This window comes from Drosophila innubila (genome assembly GCF_004354385.1).
Source record: "Drosophila innubila isolate TH190305 chromosome 2R unlocalized genomic scaffold, UK_Dinn_1.0 1_C_2R, whole genome shotgun sequence".
NCBI classification, from domain to species: Eukaryota; Metazoa; Arthropoda; class Insecta; order Diptera; family Drosophilidae; genus Drosophila; species Drosophila innubila.
In genome coordinates this window covers 6,017,350-6,035,389 of record NW_022995374.1, presented here as the reverse complement: position 1 = coordinate 6,035,389, position 18,040 = coordinate 6,017,350, and the positions used below count along the sequence as shown (strand labels likewise).

At 41.1% G+C, this 18,040-nt stretch overlaps 6 protein-coding genes across 9 annotated transcripts; 3 read left to right on the top strand and 3 right to left on the bottom strand.

The window, feature by feature from the left end:
- The first annotated feature begins 11 nt into the window (after positions 1 to 11).
- On the top strand, positions 12 to 972 carry LOC117785334. Its single transcript, XM_034623288.1, has 2 exons — positions 12 to 152; positions 204 to 972. The coding sequence occupies exons 1-2, from the start codon at positions 58 to 60 to the stop codon at positions 655 to 657; spliced, it is 549 nt and encodes a 182-aa protein (XP_034479179.1). The 5' UTR covers positions 12 to 57; the 3' UTR covers positions 658 to 972.
- On the bottom strand, positions 149 to 1,862 carry LOC117785335 (DNA repair protein RAD51). Its single transcript, XM_034623289.1, has 3 exons — positions 1,564 to 1,862; positions 981 to 1,504; positions 149 to 886 (listed from the first exon to the last, which is right to left on the bottom strand). The coding sequence occupies exons 1-3, from the start codon at positions 1,860 to 1,862 to the stop codon at positions 654 to 656; spliced, it is 1,056 nt and encodes a 351-aa protein (XP_034479180.1). The 3' UTR covers positions 149 to 653.
- Positions 1,863 to 2,227: 365 nt separating this feature from the next.
- LOC117785213 (coiled-coil domain-containing protein 93) lies at positions 2,228 to 4,560 on the bottom strand. Its single transcript, XM_034623128.1, has 7 exons — positions 4,428 to 4,560; positions 4,158 to 4,366; positions 3,838 to 4,105; positions 3,618 to 3,776; positions 3,199 to 3,557; positions 3,028 to 3,141; positions 2,228 to 2,970 (listed from the first exon to the last, which is right to left on the bottom strand). Exons 1-7 carry the CDS (start codon positions 4,509 to 4,511, stop codon positions 2,373 to 2,375), a joined length of 1,791 nt encoding a protein of 596 aa, XP_034479019.1. The 5' UTR covers positions 4,512 to 4,560; the 3' UTR covers positions 2,228 to 2,372.
- A 561-nt stretch (positions 4,561 to 5,121) lies between these two features.
- On the top strand, positions 5,122 to 7,401 carry LOC117783073 (protein arginine N-methyltransferase 5). Its single transcript, XM_034620251.1, has 6 exons — positions 5,122 to 5,539; positions 5,603 to 6,047; positions 6,129 to 6,294; positions 6,353 to 6,515; positions 6,575 to 7,083; positions 7,163 to 7,401. Exons 1-6 carry the CDS (start codon positions 5,167 to 5,169, stop codon positions 7,313 to 7,315), a joined length of 1,809 nt encoding a protein of 602 aa, XP_034476142.1. The 5' UTR covers positions 5,122 to 5,166; the 3' UTR covers positions 7,316 to 7,401.
- On the bottom strand, positions 7,398 to 13,753 carry LOC117783072 (kinesin heavy chain). Its single transcript, XM_034620249.1, has 4 exons — positions 13,004 to 13,753; positions 10,637 to 11,096; positions 8,240 to 10,122; positions 7,398 to 8,171 (listed from the first exon to the last, which is right to left on the bottom strand). The coding sequence occupies exons 1-4, from the start codon at positions 13,148 to 13,150 to the stop codon at positions 7,731 to 7,733; spliced, it is 2,931 nt and encodes a 976-aa protein (XP_034476140.1). The 5' UTR covers positions 13,151 to 13,753; the 3' UTR covers positions 7,398 to 7,730.
- Positions 13,754 to 14,069: 316 nt separating this feature from the next.
- LOC117784833 lies at positions 14,070 to 17,995 on the top strand. 4 transcript variants are annotated; one of them, XM_034622664.1, is made up of 4 exons: positions 14,074 to 14,596; positions 14,658 to 17,352; positions 17,405 to 17,740; positions 17,812 to 17,995. In XM_034622664.1, the coding sequence occupies exons 1-4, from the start codon at positions 14,246 to 14,248 to the stop codon at positions 17,877 to 17,879; spliced, it is 3,450 nt and encodes a 1,149-aa protein (XP_034478555.1). In that variant the 5' UTR covers positions 14,074 to 14,245; the 3' UTR covers positions 17,880 to 17,995. The 4 variants fall into 4 exon arrangements, with proteins under 4 accessions (XP_034478556.1, XP_034478555.1, XP_034478554.1 ...); XM_034622663.1 differs by having other exon boundaries at positions 17,405 to 17,752; XM_034622665.1 differs by lacking the exon at positions 17,812 to 17,995 and having other exon boundaries at positions 14,070 to 14,596; positions 17,413 to 17,570.
- The last annotated feature ends 45 nt before the right edge of the window (positions 17,996 to 18,040 follow it).

Here is an 18,040-nt window from a genome sequence, read left to right as displayed (position 1 = left end):
ATAGTCAACAAAAAAACGGGCTGGCATCACTGGTTATTGACAGACAAAACGTAAACAATGTCGCTGGTCGCTGATTATAGCGATTCATCTGAATCCGATGAGGAAACCAGTAGCAACGAGTCAGAAAAAGAGGAAAAAAGCAAGTCGATAAGGTAAATTAACTATTTATTTATGATATACGTTAATAACAAAAGATTTCATAGTCCGCCTCCAGCACAAAAGCATCCAAAGTTGCCCAGTGCAAGCGCTGCGCTTGACAATGCCGCAGCAAAAAGAACTGGGGATGTTTTTAGTAATCCATTCTTAGAAGCGGAACTGCACAAAACGGCTTCACTGGAGCGTCACGTTAAAATGGTCAATAACGATGATCATTTGAAGCAAAAGAACGGGCGCAAAATCTGCTGGAATTTTAGGAAGGGACGCTGTCGCTTTGGCACAAGTTGCCAGTATGCACACGATTCGGATTTATCCGTGGATGCCACAACTGGCAGTGAAGCTACTGTGGAGACAGCAACTCCAACATTTACGGCACACACAAATACGAACAACAAACGCAAACGGCCAGGACTGAGTGACGCTATAGAGCCGGGCAAACGTGTGTTGAAATCTTACCAGCAGCAACATCAAGGCACTGGACAACGACGACCGTTTAATTAGATAACACCAGCATCTGTAATACGTAGAAAGCAGCTGTTCCCGCTGACACCATAGCTGTTATTCAATACTTTTAGCATACGTATGCCGTCGCTGTTGGACTCCTCTGGAATTTCTAAGGTCAATGCAAGGGTGCAAACCGAGTCCCAGTAGTCTCCCAATAGTGTGAAATCTTCTTGTATGTCTGGACTGCTTGGAGTCATGCATGCATCGTTATCCTCATCGTCATCAACTGCCGCATAGAAGCACGAATCCATAATAATAATAATAAATGTGTAAATAAATTGATATGTGTACTAAACAAATATTGACTAAGAACTACTCACATTCATCATTTGAGGAGAGCGACAAATTGCCGAGTATAAAAGCTATGCCGTGTTGGGAAGCCAGTGTCCTTACAATCATCGCCAGTTTAGTTAGAAAACTGCGTCCGTTATTACGCTCATAACTGCTGCGATATAAAATGAAACTGGCAGCCAAGGAGTCGACAAGCACCAATTTAATACGGGACACAGTATCATCAGAAGTTGATAGCTTCACGAGCATTGTTTCTAGAGCTCCAATTAAAGACTCCGCAGATGTGGATTCTATTACATTAATAGCAATTAAAGAACTCGAAATAGCTTCGTTGTCCAGCTGCCGATTCAGGAGAATCTCGTGAACTCGCTCACTGTCAAAGTCCCGCTTGGTGTCTATAAACAGAACTTCATATCTGTCTCGGTAATTGGCAACAAAATTTACTGCCAGTGTGTGCAGAAATTCAGTTTTGCCCACGCCCGTCTCACCATAAAGCTCCCAGACTCGACCTGGCCGCAAAGGCTGTCCAATGTAGTCTAGCAGTTTGTCCACTCTGCAAGTAATGACGACTAAGAATTTTGTATTTTATTATGAATTAACACCTTTACTTACTCTTCGATGCCTGTTGAGAAGCTTAACGGATTTGTCTGATATAGTTTTTTAAGCGTAACACTCTTTACTAACAAAGATAACAGCTCTCGTTTGATTAGCTCAACTTGATCCACTCCAAGAGCCATAAGCTTGTGCAGATTTGGCGCGTCCACAAATTCCTGTGGTGTGCTGATTTTTTGCTTTTTTAGCAATTTCATATGATATTCGGATAATTGTTTTCCTGATTTAGTCTGTGAGAGTAACGATTGCAGGTCCTTTTTATCATCCATGTTGTGTTCTTGATCCTCAAACTCGCGCATACATTATCGATATCTTTCTGCTTGTGGAGGATACAAAATTGTTCACTCACATTGATCAACTGAACTAAATGACCTACAATCAGGAATTTAGTTCGTTTTTTTTAGATTAGTGTTTATGACCGGCGCGCAATTCAAATGAGAATTTATTTTTAGTTCGTTTAGTAATAATATAGCAATAAATTAATGATTCAATGAACGTTTTTAAATTTAAATTGGATAAAAATAAAGGTGAAGCTCGTCAGCCCTTAGGGGAGAAGTTGTATAATTAAAATCTAAATAAAAAATTCGACAAAATTCCAAAAATATTTCTAGAAAAGTTTTTAAAATTCTAGCTTAAAAAATAAGCATATATCAGGCGGACAAAATTTAAAATGGGAAGATCTCTCTTTTAATATAGTGACAACAGTTAGGTTAGAATTAATTTAAATAATATTGATTGATATAGATAATTACAGATTGCCGACACTAAACAAGGAATATTAAAATATGTGATAGTTATTGGAACTAAAGCTATGGATTGATTTGTTGGGTTTGCTCTTGAATTGACTTGAGATGTTGTTGGAGCTGTTCACAGCGTTGGCACTCCCGGGTGAGCTGCTTAATGGCAGCTGCATATTGACGCTGTAACTCGAGCAGTCCCAGCAATTCCTCGTTGAGCTCATCACGTCGCATGCGCTCCTCGTTGTATTTGTGTCGTACCTTGTCCTGTGCACTCTTTACGCCATCGACAATAGACTCGAACTGTCGAATAAAGTCCTCACGGCCATGTGGACTGAGCATTCCCTCGTTGTAGGCCTCGCAAATGGAGTTGAGCAGCGATAGCTCCTTCTCCAGGTAACGTTTCTTATCATTAAGTGTGTTGTAGAGTGTATAATATTGCTTAGTTTCCAGATGCTTGGCACTCATCTCATTGTACAGCTCGTGGAAGCGTCGCTGATACTGTGCCAGCTCAGTACGATCAGGTATGGCGTCCAGTTTGCGCTCAATGGCAACAATTCCGCGATTCCGCTTGGCCAGATGCAAGCGCAGCTCCTGCAGTCGCTGCTGCTCGCTGGCTATGGCAGCAGCCTGTGCCTCGGCGTCCTGTGCGTTAAACGACTCCAGTTCGCTATAATGAAATTTCTCTAATTATCAATACGCATAGAGTTTTAATTTTGATATTTACTCGATTTGCTGTTGCAAGTTGGCCAGATCTGTGCGGCAACTTTCTTTAAACTCTGCCTCGCTCTTCTTCAGCTCGTCGTGCTGCTGCAGCAACCCACGCACCTTCTCTAAAAGACTGCAAATAAATCAGACAATTAAACAATAATAGATATATATTTAATTTATTACTCACGCCGGATCTGCATCTGCCTCCGTTTGTTTGTATGCCTCCAGTTCCGTCTTAAGCTTTTGCAGTTTCTGCACTTGCTGAGTGGTTTGTTGTTTCTGCGCCTCGACCGACGATTCCAATTGCTCATTTTCTTTGCCGTAACGTTTAATCTTATGCTCTAGGGCTATCTTTGCCGCCTCCAAGCGCTTCTGTTGGTTATGCGACTTCAACTCTTGGGCATCCGTCTCCATTTCCAGCTTGAATTCCGCGTAGTGCTGTTGCAGGGCACTTTTAGCTTTGGGATCGAGGTCGATTCGTTTCAGTGGCACTGAAACATCTCCGATTGTCATAGATAGTTGGCGCAATTGTTGCTCCAGATTGGGCTACAATTTAAATGTAAATTGTCATTGGCAAAGTTAATATAACCAGCTAAAGTCAAGCACCTCTACTAGCTCCATGTTGGAAGTTGTCTTGGTATCTACGCTTTGCTTCACCACAGGTCCGTCATCGCCATATTCCAGTAATGTTAGACGTACACGCAGTGCATCATCTTCACTATTGGTCTCCTTACGTTCATACTGTCTTTTTGGACTGTACAGCTCCTTTAATAAAATATTTATGAATTTAGTTTATGTTAGTTTAAAGTTATTGCAAGTTCCTGACCTGTATGTTTTTTATGTTTACTGCAGCTAATCGAATTTTTGTCAGATTATCCTTATCACTTTTATACTGATAGTCATTGTGAAACTGTCCAATAGCAAATCTTTTTAACCGCTGGCCGCGCTCCTCCCGATTGGCAACAGACGTCTTTACCAGCCATTGGATGACAGGATGTATGGCTAGGAACTCTAGACCTTGCACCTGATGCGGTTCCAGAGTATGCGGGCATTTCATGTCAATCAGTACCGTAACAATTTTCTCCACTAGCGCACTTCAATGAATAATTTGATTAGTCACAAGTGGATGGGTACTCCAGCACTTACATTTTCTGTCCTATCGTCAAGTTTTCATGGAAGAGCAAATCCACATCCACATCATAATCACAGCATTCTATGCACCAGGTCATGCCGCCCACAACTTTGTCGAAGGCGGATAGTCCCTTAATGCGAGCCCGGTAGTACCCTGCTGCGACGAGCATATCAAATGTGTCCAACTCCTTGGCTGCAGCATCGCTGTCTTCGCGTCTTTCCACCTACACAAGAAATCACAGATTGTTTACATCCAATATGTATGCACTAAACATAATTATGTACCTGAATTTCGCGACCTTCTGCATCGTAGCGAGTTGCCAACTTGACATTTGGCAAGATTTTCGAGAATACATCGCGATTGGCCATTTACAACAACAATTACATACTTATTACTAAATAAATTAATGCCGCAAATGCAATTCTGTTTTTTGCTCAAAAATTTTCAGCACTGCTGCCAGCTTAGCTATTTTAAAGCTAAATCTGACTATTTTAAATATAAAACTCGCCAGCACTGGTTTGGAAGACTGCCACCCTAATCAAAATGAAAATTTGGTTGCACCCAAGAAAATTCACCTAATTTAGAATTTTTCTTAAGTCATATTATGTAGAACTTTTAAAATTTTTGCAAGGCTTTTGCTAGTTTTTTTGATTTTGAAATATTTTTTTTAGAATTGAATTTGTAATTTCTTTTCCAGACGGACTTCAAACGTTCATTTAAATTGATATCTTTATTTCATTAAATTTCGTGTTTCAAATGTTGATCAAATTATTTATTTATTTCAAAGTTATTGCATTTAAAATTTAACTTAAATTTAAATCAGTGCTGCGACGTGACAGCTGATTTCGAAAGGCGCTTAAAAATGTAAACGTTGGTATTTTTTTAATGTGTATACACTGATCGCTGATTTTTTAACAACTAAACAATCGATTGACATTGATAGTATCGATTACACATATGTTCCTACCCGTTCTTTTGATATGCAAACACTGAAGCCGGCACACGCATTTTTTGTAAATTAAAATGATTTACGTTTGTCTTTACCAGGATGGCATTAGCGACATAGCTAAATTTATTCAAAAGGCTGAATCGAACAAATATGATTGTGTTGCTATACCAATCAATGCAAATATGCTGCCCATGGATCCAATCGAAACGGATCCCACTTATCCGGCCACCGTGTTGAAAGGCGAAGAGTGGATCAACAAGGTGATAATTCAACTATCCGACGTTGATGTGGATTCGCCAAATTCCAAGCTACGTGAATATTCCAAAGCCATGCTACTACGCGATATCACATGGGCGGAGCACTTGCAGATTAGTGGCAGCGTTATGATTCGCCTGCGAGGCCCAAAAGTTGAGAATCTAGCCGAGATTATACAAAAACACAAGAAAGGTTCGATTATAAATTTTCTAAAATTAATAATATATACAATATTAATAAGTGTTCGTTTTCTAGGTTGCTGGTTTATTCAGGTACCTATTACAAATCCTGAGATGGCTACTTTTGAGCATCGAAAAGACGCAACGGAAACGGAAATGGAAGAGGCACAACAAGTCGATCCATGGAGTTGGTGGAACAATTTACGGTTTGCCGTTAATCACTCTGCTAGAGTGAAGTGTGTTTTGGAGCTAAATGATTCGGATCGTCCTAGTCGTGAGACTGTGCGCCGTTGGCTTGGCGAGCCCATTGAGGCTATTATAATTCCATCAAGTCTATTTATATTAAATCGTTCCAACTACTATGTGCTGCAAAAGGAGTGGCAGGTAATAGTGGGCCACTTCATCTCAATGCGTGTTAAAATCATAATCTCCGCAAACCCCACTGACAAGGCTATTTCCCAGTATGCGGAGTACGCAAAGAAACTGATTACCGATAATAGCGATAATCACGACTTAATTAGGTTAGTAGAAAAAAGAATCAAAATAAGGTCAGTAATTTATACTATTTGAGATCATTTTTGAATGTATTTTTTAACTTATAGCTATGAAAATGAACTGGAAACTCCTCTGCAGCCGCTGTTTGATAATTTAGATACTTATACTTATGAAATCTTTGAAAACGATCCAGTAAAATACAAATTGTATCAGGATGCCATTCAGCAGGCGCTCCTCGATCGTGTCAGCGATGAGGAAGCCAAAACCAAACTGGTAGACCTATAACATACTTTCAAATTGTCAGTTTATTAAATATTTTCCTCTTTTGCAGACTGTGATTATGGTGCTAGGCGGTGGACGTGGTCCTTTGGCACGTGCTGCATTCAATGCAGCAGAGAAAACCAAACGCAAAGTCCGTGTCTATATTATTGAGAAAAATCCCAGCGCTATTCGCACACTTTCCAACATGGTGAAGATTCTCTGGTCCAATAAGGGTATACATATTGTTAGGCATCCGGTAAAGCTTGTGTCATTCACTAAAGTTGCTTTACAGATGTGCACATATTCTCCAAGGACATGCGTGACTTTTCGCCGCCTGAATTGGCTGACATACTTGTCTCCGAGCTGCTTGGCTCCTTTGGCGACAACGAGCTGTCGCCCGAGTGTCTTGATGGTGCATTGAAACTGCTGAAAGACGATGGCATCAGCATTCCCTGCAAGTCTACTTCCTACATCAATCCAATTATGTCCGCTGTGCTGCACCATAAACTATGCGAATCAACAAGTGCCTCCGTCTTCCACTGTGGGCATGTGGTGCTGACGAAGAACTCTTACGACATTGATGTGCCGAAGGCGCTGTTTGAGTTTAAGCATCCCAATCGTGATAATGTCATTGATAATACGCGCTACAAGGAGCTCTCATTTACGGTTCAGCAGGATTGTGTTATGCACGGCATTGGCGGCTACTTTGACACTGTGCTCTACAAGGACATTGTTTTAAGCATCAATCCACTGACGCATACGCAGGGCATGTTTTCATGGTTTTCCATGTACTTCCCGACGGTATGTATTTTAAGAATTTTGAAAACACCCTATTTCGAAAGGCAGATGACAAGGTGATAATATGATAATATCTTTGCAGCAACCCCGCACTGTCCTGGCAGGGGATAAAATATCCATCAAGTTCTGGCGCTGCGTGGATCCAGACAAGGTCTGGTACGAATGGCAGATAAGTGCTCCCTTTGAGAGCGAGCGACACAACGTGAACGGTGTCGGCTATAACATGCGGTTATAGGTCTGATTATCCGCAATATTTTACAAGGGTCTTAATTGTTAGTTTAAGTAATAATTATTTGAAACAAATAGAAACACTAGAATAAATTGTCTGCGACTTTTATTTAAGTTTATATTTGAAAAGTTTATAAATATGCTTAAATGTAGTTATGTGTCCTTAAATATCTGTGGGGTTTTTGTTGTTGTTGTAAAATTTAGTTAATAATTTCCTTTTTTCCTCTCATTTATTTAAATATTTATATTTATTTAAAGTATATATATAAGTATGTATATTTAAAGCGCTGCACATGATCGCAAAACGACATTCTTTAAGCGAAGGCAATTATTTTAGGTTAAGTAGGTTAAAGCGGAGCTGAACTGAAACTGTACGGTACTGAACTGAACGGATCTGAACGGAACGGAAACTGGGCGGCGATTTAGGAGTTAACAGCGCTGACCTGAGCCATTGTAGCACCACCGGCGGCTCCGCCACCACCGCGTATTGCAATAGCGCCCTGTCCAGCCCGTATGGGCTTGGCAATTTGTGCCTGGGGTCCACGTCGTCCCAGATGCTTCTGTCGCACCGCCTCCTTAATGCGATCCACCTCGTACTGATAGCGCTTGCGATCCCGCATTGCGCCCTCCTTTGCCTCCTTCAGCGCCGTCTCCAGCGCCTTGACGCGCTCCATGGTTGTGCGCAATCGCTTCTCCAGCTTGGGCAGCTCACAGCGCAGGTCGGCGTTGTCGCGCACCAGTTGCTTGTGCACCTTGGTCAGCTGATCGAGATTGTTCTCCAGGAAGGAGATCTTTTGCTTTTGCGCCAACGAACCGCCATCCTCCTCGCTCTCCTCGTTCACCACGTTCTTCCGAATGCGTTGCTGTGCAAAGAGAATTTAGAAATGATTACAATTAAAGAACGGTTTACAGTTGATAAGATCATGCGTACCTGCAGATCCTGCACGAAGAGTTTGCGCAGATTGTGCAGCGTTTGTAGCTCCTTGGCGACCGTATCCTCGAGACCCTTGAGATCCTTGCGTGCCTGTTCGCGTCTCTCGTTGGTCAGTATAATGTCCTGTAGTTTGTTCGATTTGTCAGCCTCCTCTTGCTTCAGCTTTTCGTAGTCAACGGTCATCTGCTGGTGCGCCAACAATAGCTTCTGATGGACATCCTTCATTTCGTTCATCTCGTGCTGCTTGGCGACAATCTCATCGCGCAGTTCAGAGACCTGTTTGGTGTGTGCCTCGCGCAGTTCATCCATTTGCGAGTCAAACATGGAGCGCAACTCCTCGGCACGTTGCTTCTCCTCGGCATTCACGGCGGACACATGCTCGGCGGCTTTAAGCTTAGCGCATTCCTCGCGCAACGAATCAATCTGTTCCTCCAGATTGCGCTTCTTATTCTCAGCCTCACGCATCGACTCCTGCAGAGACTTCATGCGTGCCTCGTGCTGCGATATCAGTAGACGATACTCGCCCAGATCTTTTTCATACTCCGAGATCTTTTTGTTCGAGTCCACCTGCTGTGTCTCCATGTTGGCGCAACGTTGCGCAATGTTCTTTGCCTCCGTTTTCATCTTGCTGATGTAGAGGCGTGCCATGGTGAAGTCCTCCTCCACTTTGGCCGCATCGGTGCCCGCCAAGGCACTCATCTTGAGATCGATTGCGGAATCGCCGGGCGCTATAGCCTGGCCAACTTCACCCAGATCACGCAGCAGATTGGTTAGCATTTCGGTGATGCGTTTCTTTTGGTGCGTGGACATATCCTTGAGCTGCTGCAGCTCTGTCGAGGTGGAATTGAACTGCGTTTTGTTCTGTTGCAGCTCTTCGTTCAGTGCATCGATGTCCTTGTTCTTGTTGTCAATCTCCTGCGACTTCTGATCGTAGTTGACGGCAAGTTCCTCGAGAGCCTGCAGCACTTCCTTGACCTCCTCCTTGGCCGACTCGTTCTCCTGCTGGATGCGTGCCATCTCGGATTGCAATGCCTCGTATTCACGACGTGCGTTAGCAATCAACTCCTCCTGTTCCATGACCTGTTCCTTCATCTGCTCCGCAAACTGGCTCTGCTGATTGATTTCCTCATCCTTGTCGTCCAGCTGCTGGTAGAGACGCTCGCATTCTGAGGCCAGGCGTGCACGCTCATCGGCTGCCACCGAGGCGGACATGTTGGCAATCGCCGTACGCTGAGCAGCCGCAGCTTGGGCGGCAACAGCGGCTTGGGCGGCCGCATCCACTTCCAAATTGGGCGTGCTGGCCTCCATGGGATCTTCCATGTTGATTTGCTCCTCCGCCTTGACCGTTTCGCCTGCACGCCAACGTGCCAGCTCCAGCTCCAGCTTCTCCACCTTGCCCTTGAGTCGACCATTCTTCTCCTTCTCCTTTTCGTAGCGACGTTTCCACTCCTCGGCGGTAAGCTCCTCGTTCACACACACCACATTCTTCACCGTCTTGGCGCGCCGTCCAAAGTCCAGCGTTGACTTCGTCTCCGACTCATTGAAGCTGGCCGGTGAGCAGCAAATGACAATCGTTGTGCGTGCATTGCCACCGAGCGACTCCTGCAGGATACGCGTCAGCTTCGAGTCACGATACGGTATGTGCGTCTTGTTGCCATCCGCCAGCGCCGAAATCACATTGCCCAGCGCCGACAGCGACTTGTTAATGTTCTTCGCCTCATCCAGCACTGTGCCCTCCGCACCTGTTTTGGACACCTTCTCGGAACCGGCCAAATCAACCAAATACAGTTTACCGGACAGTTTCTTTTGATTCTCCAGATTCTCCTGCTTCACATTAATGAGGAACACCGAATGCGAACGCGATGAGTGCTCGTTCATGTCTGCAAGTGATCAATCATGTTAGATTTTTGTAGGTACTACAAAAACATAGACAAAACAAAACTGAGAATTCTATTTAAGAAAACAAAAATAAGGATGGGAATTTTAGGAAGCAAAACGTAGGAAATTCAATTTAGAAAAAATATTTAGAGAACAAAAAAAAAATAAATCTACTTCATTGTTAGGAAAATTATCTATTTACAAATTTAGATAAAATATATAATATTAATTGTTGGGAAAAAGTTGCTCTGATTTTTCTGAATACGGTTAAAGTTTCTTTTTAAATAGTAAATAGCATTAATGTATTTAGAGTTCTTCTGAATCAGTAATAAGAATAAGAAGAATTGTCGAAAGAAAATATTTCCGTATTTGGCTTATTTTGATTTAGTTCCCTAATTTGAATTTCCTAATTACATTATTCTTTATTTCTCTATAAAAAGTTTAAATTTTTTAATTGATACTTAAATTAATATGGCGAAAGGCAACTTTAAGCATAATTTTGTTATATATACTCACTTGTCACCGCAATGTGACGATTGGATTTGCCCTCTTCGATCACCTCAAAGACATCCTCGGGCGAGGAGACGAAACGTTCCGTTGCACCTTTCACATAGGGGACTCGATTCTTATCCTCGTGCACGCTCAAATTGATTTTGGACACGTCCAGTAAATCTCGAATCTTATCCATATAGATTTCATAGTATGAGACCTTGATGTGAAACTCGAGATTCTCCTCCATCGCATAAATGTGATTGAAAATGTCGTTGACAATACGCGGAATGATACCCTGCTTCACCGAGTCACCAATGACGCCCTCCATTGTGTGCGTCTTGCCGGAGGATGTCTGACCATAGGCGAATATCGTTCCATTGTAGCCAGCCAGGACATCCGTGACAATGGACTTGGCGGCCTCATTGTACACCTTCTCCTGCGATGCATTCGGCTTGAAGACTTTGTCAAACAGATAGACCTTGCCCTAAAATACAGATGCACAAATACATTTTTTATATAGCAAAGTGAAATTTCGTCTTCCCGTCAGCCATAACATTTGTCTTCCTCCCGCTAATCCATACCTCCCCCCTCTACCCACAAGCGGCTTTCAAATAGTTTTTAACGCTTGGCCGCGAAACGGATCGTAATTATGATGAACATGAGCCATCAAGAGGCAGCCGCACCACAAATGAGTGGAACTTGAAACTAATGAATAATGTGTAGTAAAAGAAAGAGCCAAAGAGAGAGAAAGAAAAGCAGTACAAGTACAGATATGAAATACATAATAAAATGTGTATTTACTGCATGTCGAAGCGCGTAATACCCTACAAAGCTTGAGCAAGATTCAGAATTGAAAAAATAAAAATTTCAACATCTTTTACGATTAGTGTCATAGACTTTCAGCTTAAATGATCTTTAAACTTAATTTTCAGCAAAAAATTGTAAAAATGTATCTAAATACATATTTTAAATTAATTAAATATTTAATTTATTTTGTTTAGATGACAATTAAGAAAAATCTATTAACTTATTTATTAACTATTTTCTTTATATAACTATTTCCGTGTAAGATTTCTTGGAGTTTCACTTAAATTTTAACAAGATCATATCCAAAACTGATATGAACTGTAAGTTCATTTGAAATCAAACTCAAGTTACGTGTCTCTAAAAATGTTCATAGTAATGTTTTCCATGAAATGGTTATAAACAAATAGTAATAATCACACAAAGAAGTGAAGCTTGGTAAAGGATTATATATATTTATTTAACATATATATGCATGTGTATAAATAAACACATGTACATATATTATAAATAAAAGAGAGCAATTGTTAAGGAATTTTCCGGCATTGTCGCTGATTAACTGATTATTCTTTGAGGCAAGAGTATGTAGAACACACAATCCCACACATACACTTATATATGTATGTATGTACATAACACAACTAACTTTATCATGGCGTCCACAATTTCAGACAGCTCGACTTGTGAGACATTAATAATAACAATAATAATAATACATATTCAGTAAAATCGAAATTCCTCTAGCAAAACATACATATCTATATGTATGTTTGTATATGTATAAGTATTCCCGACTATTTACAGTTTTGCGAGTTTGCGTGCATGACTCACTCGAGTGGCAGCAGCTGGTGGCAAGCAACATTTGAGGGAGATATTTAGTTTTGGGGCCACCAACACACATACACAAATATATACAAAAAGTACCTACCTAGCTTATGATGGTAAAGGTAATACTGAAGTTGGGCGAACTGGTAGAACGTGCATATTGCTATATCTAGAGTTTAGAAGGTTGACTATGCAAATGAAAACATACGAAAGTTGCCGGGCAATCGCAAGTGGGTGGGTTACACACACACATACACACACAGGCAGGCACACTCACACACTCGCACACACACACACACACACCCTTAGACCAGGTTTCCAATGTTAATGCGTGGAAAATCAATTGAACGCTGCTGTTTCTGCTTCAAGGTGTAAACGATTGCATTCATTTTGATGTTTATTTGGCAACCAAATGAAAATTGCACAAGAGACACGCGCACAATTCGAGCGATAATTAGTTATAATACATGCACTCGCATACACACACAGAAACAAAATGTATTGTGTATGTAATTGCCTACTCTCTTTCGGTTGCTTAAACTAAATTTACAATTGTATGTGTGTGTATGGGTGTGTGAGCTTTTCGTGTATAACATGAGCTTCAATTGTGGCGGTAAGGAAAGGCTAATGTACTACGTTAATGTTAGACAATGTTAGGCATGACGTCACCGCCAAATCACCGCAACGGCACGCAAATACATACATATATGGATATGAATGTGTGTGTGTGTGTGTCATTTAATCTGTATTTTGTTTAATTACCGCTATGGATATGCAATTCTCCTCCACATTGTTTGGAAACTTGACAACAAACTTTGAGCCGGCCCTCTCCTCACTGTCGTTGAGCGGCCGAAAACGACAGACGACTTTGATGCTGTCCTCAGCGGGTATTTCACGTTCCGCCGACATTTTATTGTAACTATTCCTTTACCTACACTTTAGCACAATTGTTATTATGTCAACGGCAGCTTAATCAATTTAACTTAGAGGTTTAACTCGCATACAGATTGTCTTGCAATAATAATAATGTTAGTGGTACTTTAACTTTGACGTTCAGTGTTAAAATTCGATGCGAGTACACATACATATGCAATGGAAACTAATCATTGAAAAGTAAAAGCAAATAAAACAATGATGACGATGACACCAAGCACTGTTTGCTACTCCGATGTACTGTAGCACCGCTCCCCGGTTTGCTTAGTTCTTCGTAGTCGCGGAAAAATTGGGGCTCAAAATGCAGAGAAAATTTTTGTGGTTATACCAGACAGACACTAGTCACAACACAATCAATCGGATTGCGAATGTTGTGTTGTTGTTATTGCTACAGTGCTGCTATAATGGCCCGTATTTTTATAAAGCTCGGTTGTTTATTGGCCCGGAATGATTTGCAGCCCGTTAAATGCACTCTCATGCGTTGCGGTTTTTAATTCGTTCCACTTAAATTTGATTTTTTAGCTTCAATATCACGTTGAATAAAAAACTATTTGTTGGATAGACGGTCGATAGATTGTGGCGGTGGACCGATACCCTATCGATATAATGCGCAGGCTGAACGATATATTGCAATTAACCATTAAATAGTGTTAAACAGTTTTGGTATTTAAAATTACACAAATATGCATCAACTGTTATTTAAATATAATTGATTTTTTTTGTCAAATTATATCTGTGGTGTATTTTTTTTTTTAATATGTCTTAATAATATGAAATGGCGCATGTTTGGCATAACTCAAATGTTTCGTCAAGTAAGTTTCGTTAAGTAATAAAATCGTTATAACAAACATGTTTAACACGAAGTTTTGAATTTTCTGCCAAATTCGTTTTTATTTGCATTTAAAAGTTATCTGTTTATTAAGTGTTGAAACATTTTACATTTGGCATACAAATTAAATTTTCAAGTGTACAATACGTAATAGACCGATGACCATAGCCTAAAAAAGAACTATGCTGTGGTAGAGTGGTGGCCTAGGTTGGTTAGTCTATAAGGTTTCAATTGGGCTTAAAATGGTGGCGTCTAATTTCTTAGAGTCACTTAGTCCAATGCATTTATCCAATGCGCATTTTGTAGACAAGCTAATACGACTTTATCGCGCCAACGAATGTCTTTGGAACCCTAAATCTCCGGGTTATCGTAACTTGTCATTAAAGGAAAATGCCTGGCAGCGCATAACGCATTTTTTCAATGATGAGCTTACTGTTGATCAGCTGAAATTGACGATAATCTCGTTGCGTCATTTCTTTTTAAGAGAACGAATAAATAAAGAGCGGAGGGACATCGCGACACGGGAAACGTTCTATCAGAAACTGCAGTTTCTGGAAGATGCAGAGATGGAGAATGACAATGTGGCTATTGAAGTATGTTATATAAAAGCACATGTAATAAAACAAACTAAAGATTATAATCTCTGCTCTCTAGGCACAGACAAAACTTTGCAATAGCCAAATCAACTGCATCGTTGAGGATACTTTTCTGATAGGCAACAGTCAGAACAGTATCCACAGCGAGCACGTTGACTTTGGATTGCCTTTCTCATTATCTCAAGATTTCTTAAAAGGGGAATTTTCAGAGAAGCAATCTTCGCTGAAATTGCCACTGCCCCCAATGGAGTTTCAAGCAAAGGGACTTCAAGTTCGTGCTCTTTCCGGAAATGATCGTTCTTATTCCAAATCCAATTATAATAGCAATGATGAATATGATGATTTTCGCCAAAGACAGAGCAGATCGCATTCACATCCACCCAAAATCCAAAGGCACAATTACAATGGTAGTAGCGTCATTACCCAAAGGGACGATTATAATCAAAGCATAAGCAGACGGGCGTCATATGTTAGTAATGAAAATATACCCATAAATCAGTATGATGACTGGACTGGGCCACAAACCTCCAATCAGACAAAGAGAAAAATTCTCACTGGAAAATATAGTAAGCGTAGTTCACGACAAAAGCTTACGGATTATATGTACGAGGCTAAATTGAATGAAATTCAGAACAGTCAATATAAATGTACTCTAAATCCGACAGTGTTTCGAGATAGTGTGTGCCGTAAGAAATCCGGTAATGATGAAGCATACGAAAATAGTCTTGAAGATAACAATTCTAGACAAAAGAACTATCCTAACTCTAGATCGGGTGGTCTAGGTCAGAGCAATTGTATCTGTTGTCCGCGAAATTGTCAAAATAAAAAAATTCATCAAGATGAATATTATGAGGACGACCAAGAAAACTATCAGAATCGAAATGGCACTCGTAGTAATAGAAACCGAATGTCTCCTGAGTCGGAATACATGAATACAGTTCCAGATGGATCGCAGGAACAAAATGACGATGAATTTCAAACACCTGAACCCACATCGGAAGACTATGCTCCACAGGAAGTGCCTAGAAAGAAACCTAGGACACTTCCGTATGAAAGGCATCAGCGGACGGAGAAGCCATATGAGGCTTATGATGATAGTACATATTCAGATAGAAGTGGGAAATCGGCAGAGTCCAGACAGATGGACAAAAGACCGCCCAACAGTAAGTTAAAAACCATTTGCAATCAAGATGAACAGATTCGATGTCGGGGAAGTTGCGCAAATAGTTCAAATAATCAAGTATACAGAAATAATTCAAGAAGGCATTCTTCAGAATCGACATCAGAAGATAGTATAGAAAGGGATCGGGAGCCTGTATCGACCAAACAATCGGGTAGATGTGGAAGACATCCAACATCCAAGGTCGCATCCCAGCTAGCGTCTAGGAATATATCAAAGCAAGTGTCTAGGTCAGCATCAACTGAACATTATGCGACGAGGCCTGTATTGATGTCACCTGACCAGGGAGCAGTGTCTCCTCGGATATATTGCTCAAGAAACTTAAGCCAGGTCGATGAAGCCTATAGAAAAAAATGTATAGAGTGCCCGAGTTTAAAGCGTAAACAAAGACGGAGAAATGAGGAAGAGCCTATGGAGGATCTGGGAAGAAATAGTCATCGGAAAGAAAATAGTATTGCCAGAACTTATCAAGACGAGTACGAAGAGAGCCCAAGTCAACGATTCTCGAACAGATCTTCGAGACACCGTGAAGACACAAATTCGAGGCGACGACAAAACGATCTGAGTGAGGAATACTCGGCCAGAAATAACGAAGGATATACGTCGAATCGTTACGACAATGATCACTATAAAAAGCATTCAGAAATTAGATCAAGGCAGCCTGAAAAAAACACTGCGAGAAATACCACGAAATTGGAGTATATACGTGACAAGTTTATGAAATCGGTGAGTGAACATTCCCATAACGATCAGAACAAAATCAGACAGAGCAACAAGAAGTCGAGAAGCTATGAGAAGAGCCAGAATAAATATGATGAAGATGAAGAAGATGGTTGTTCCTGCGTATCGGAAGAAATCGAATCAATAATTCATCCAGATTACGCTGATCAAACTGTTGAAGAATATCCACATGTATATGCTGATGAGAATCAGGAAGAGTATGCCCAAGCCTATGATGTTGAGCCTACGAAGGGATATGCCACTGAATGTACCAAAGATACTTGCAATGATTGTCCTCATGGCTCTGGAGAAGAAGCACCAGAGGACTACGCTCCAAGCACCTCCAGAGATAGTCGTAAAGGTCATAAGATAGAGGAGTATCTCGATGAATGTACCAAGGAGTCTTGCAAAGTATTTCAACAGGAATATTCCAAAGGAAGCGACAGAAATATGGAGAAATGCAAAAAGTGTTGCGAACGCTACGATGAATATTCCGGGGACGATGAAGACTCCCAGGAGCAGGTGATGGCCAAGAAAACCGACGGAGATGATCCAGCTGAAAAGAAAAAACCTTGTTATTGTGAAGTGGCTGTTGAAACAGAAATTGACATGACACTTAATGACAGAAATGGAGCAAGTAAATCAGCCAATAAAATGAAAGTCGCCAGAAAGCCAAAACAGCCCTGCAAATGTGCGTTACAAGTTTTAAGTAAAGTCAAAGCTGGAAGGTCACCAAATCCTGGGCTGAGAGCCGATATTATTAGACAGCGATCCCCAGCACCAATAGGAGCAGGCAAATCCCGAATGGCGTCCATGAAGCGTCTTCAAAAACTGGAGGACAATATGGAAAACAGTAAGTTTATAATTGATCTAATTTCTGCAATCTGATTGTTGGCATTACCCAGAATTCCAGGCCTACGACGGCCAACAGAACACAAGACTCTACCGTGCCGAAGACCCAAGACCCTGTAACAGGGACCTATATCGGCAGCCTTCAGGTCTCGAAAGGAGTCCACCATCAAATCCACTTGGCGGTATGTCCGTATTGGGCACCTTTCAGGTACCACCTAATCTGGCCGAGAAGACTATAAACATTGTGAAAAATCACATTTCCAATATGAAGCCGTTGGCAACCAGCGCTTTATCCAAAGTGATGAACATGTCTCTTCAAGAAGGATCGCCCAAAGAAGTAGCTACAAGGCCCAGATCTATCAGTTGTACTGTACCGATTCAGAAATCAAGTAATCCATTTCGTAATATTAATTTTGATGTGTCCAAGGGACAAATAATCATTTTACATCCACCGGTTCAGGACTTTCGCCCGTCCAAGTATTCCTTCAACTTAAACGATGTCGAAGTGCAGCAAAGTCCAAATGTTGATGGATCTAAAAAATGCTAAGCTAACTTCCTAAGCTCACCTTAATCTCTTACCATAGCTGTAGTTTCCTTTCACACCATATTCATAGCTCCATAAAATGACACCAACTAACTGAGAAGTCAGCTGCATTTTATTTAAAGCCTATATCATGGGGAGTTACGCT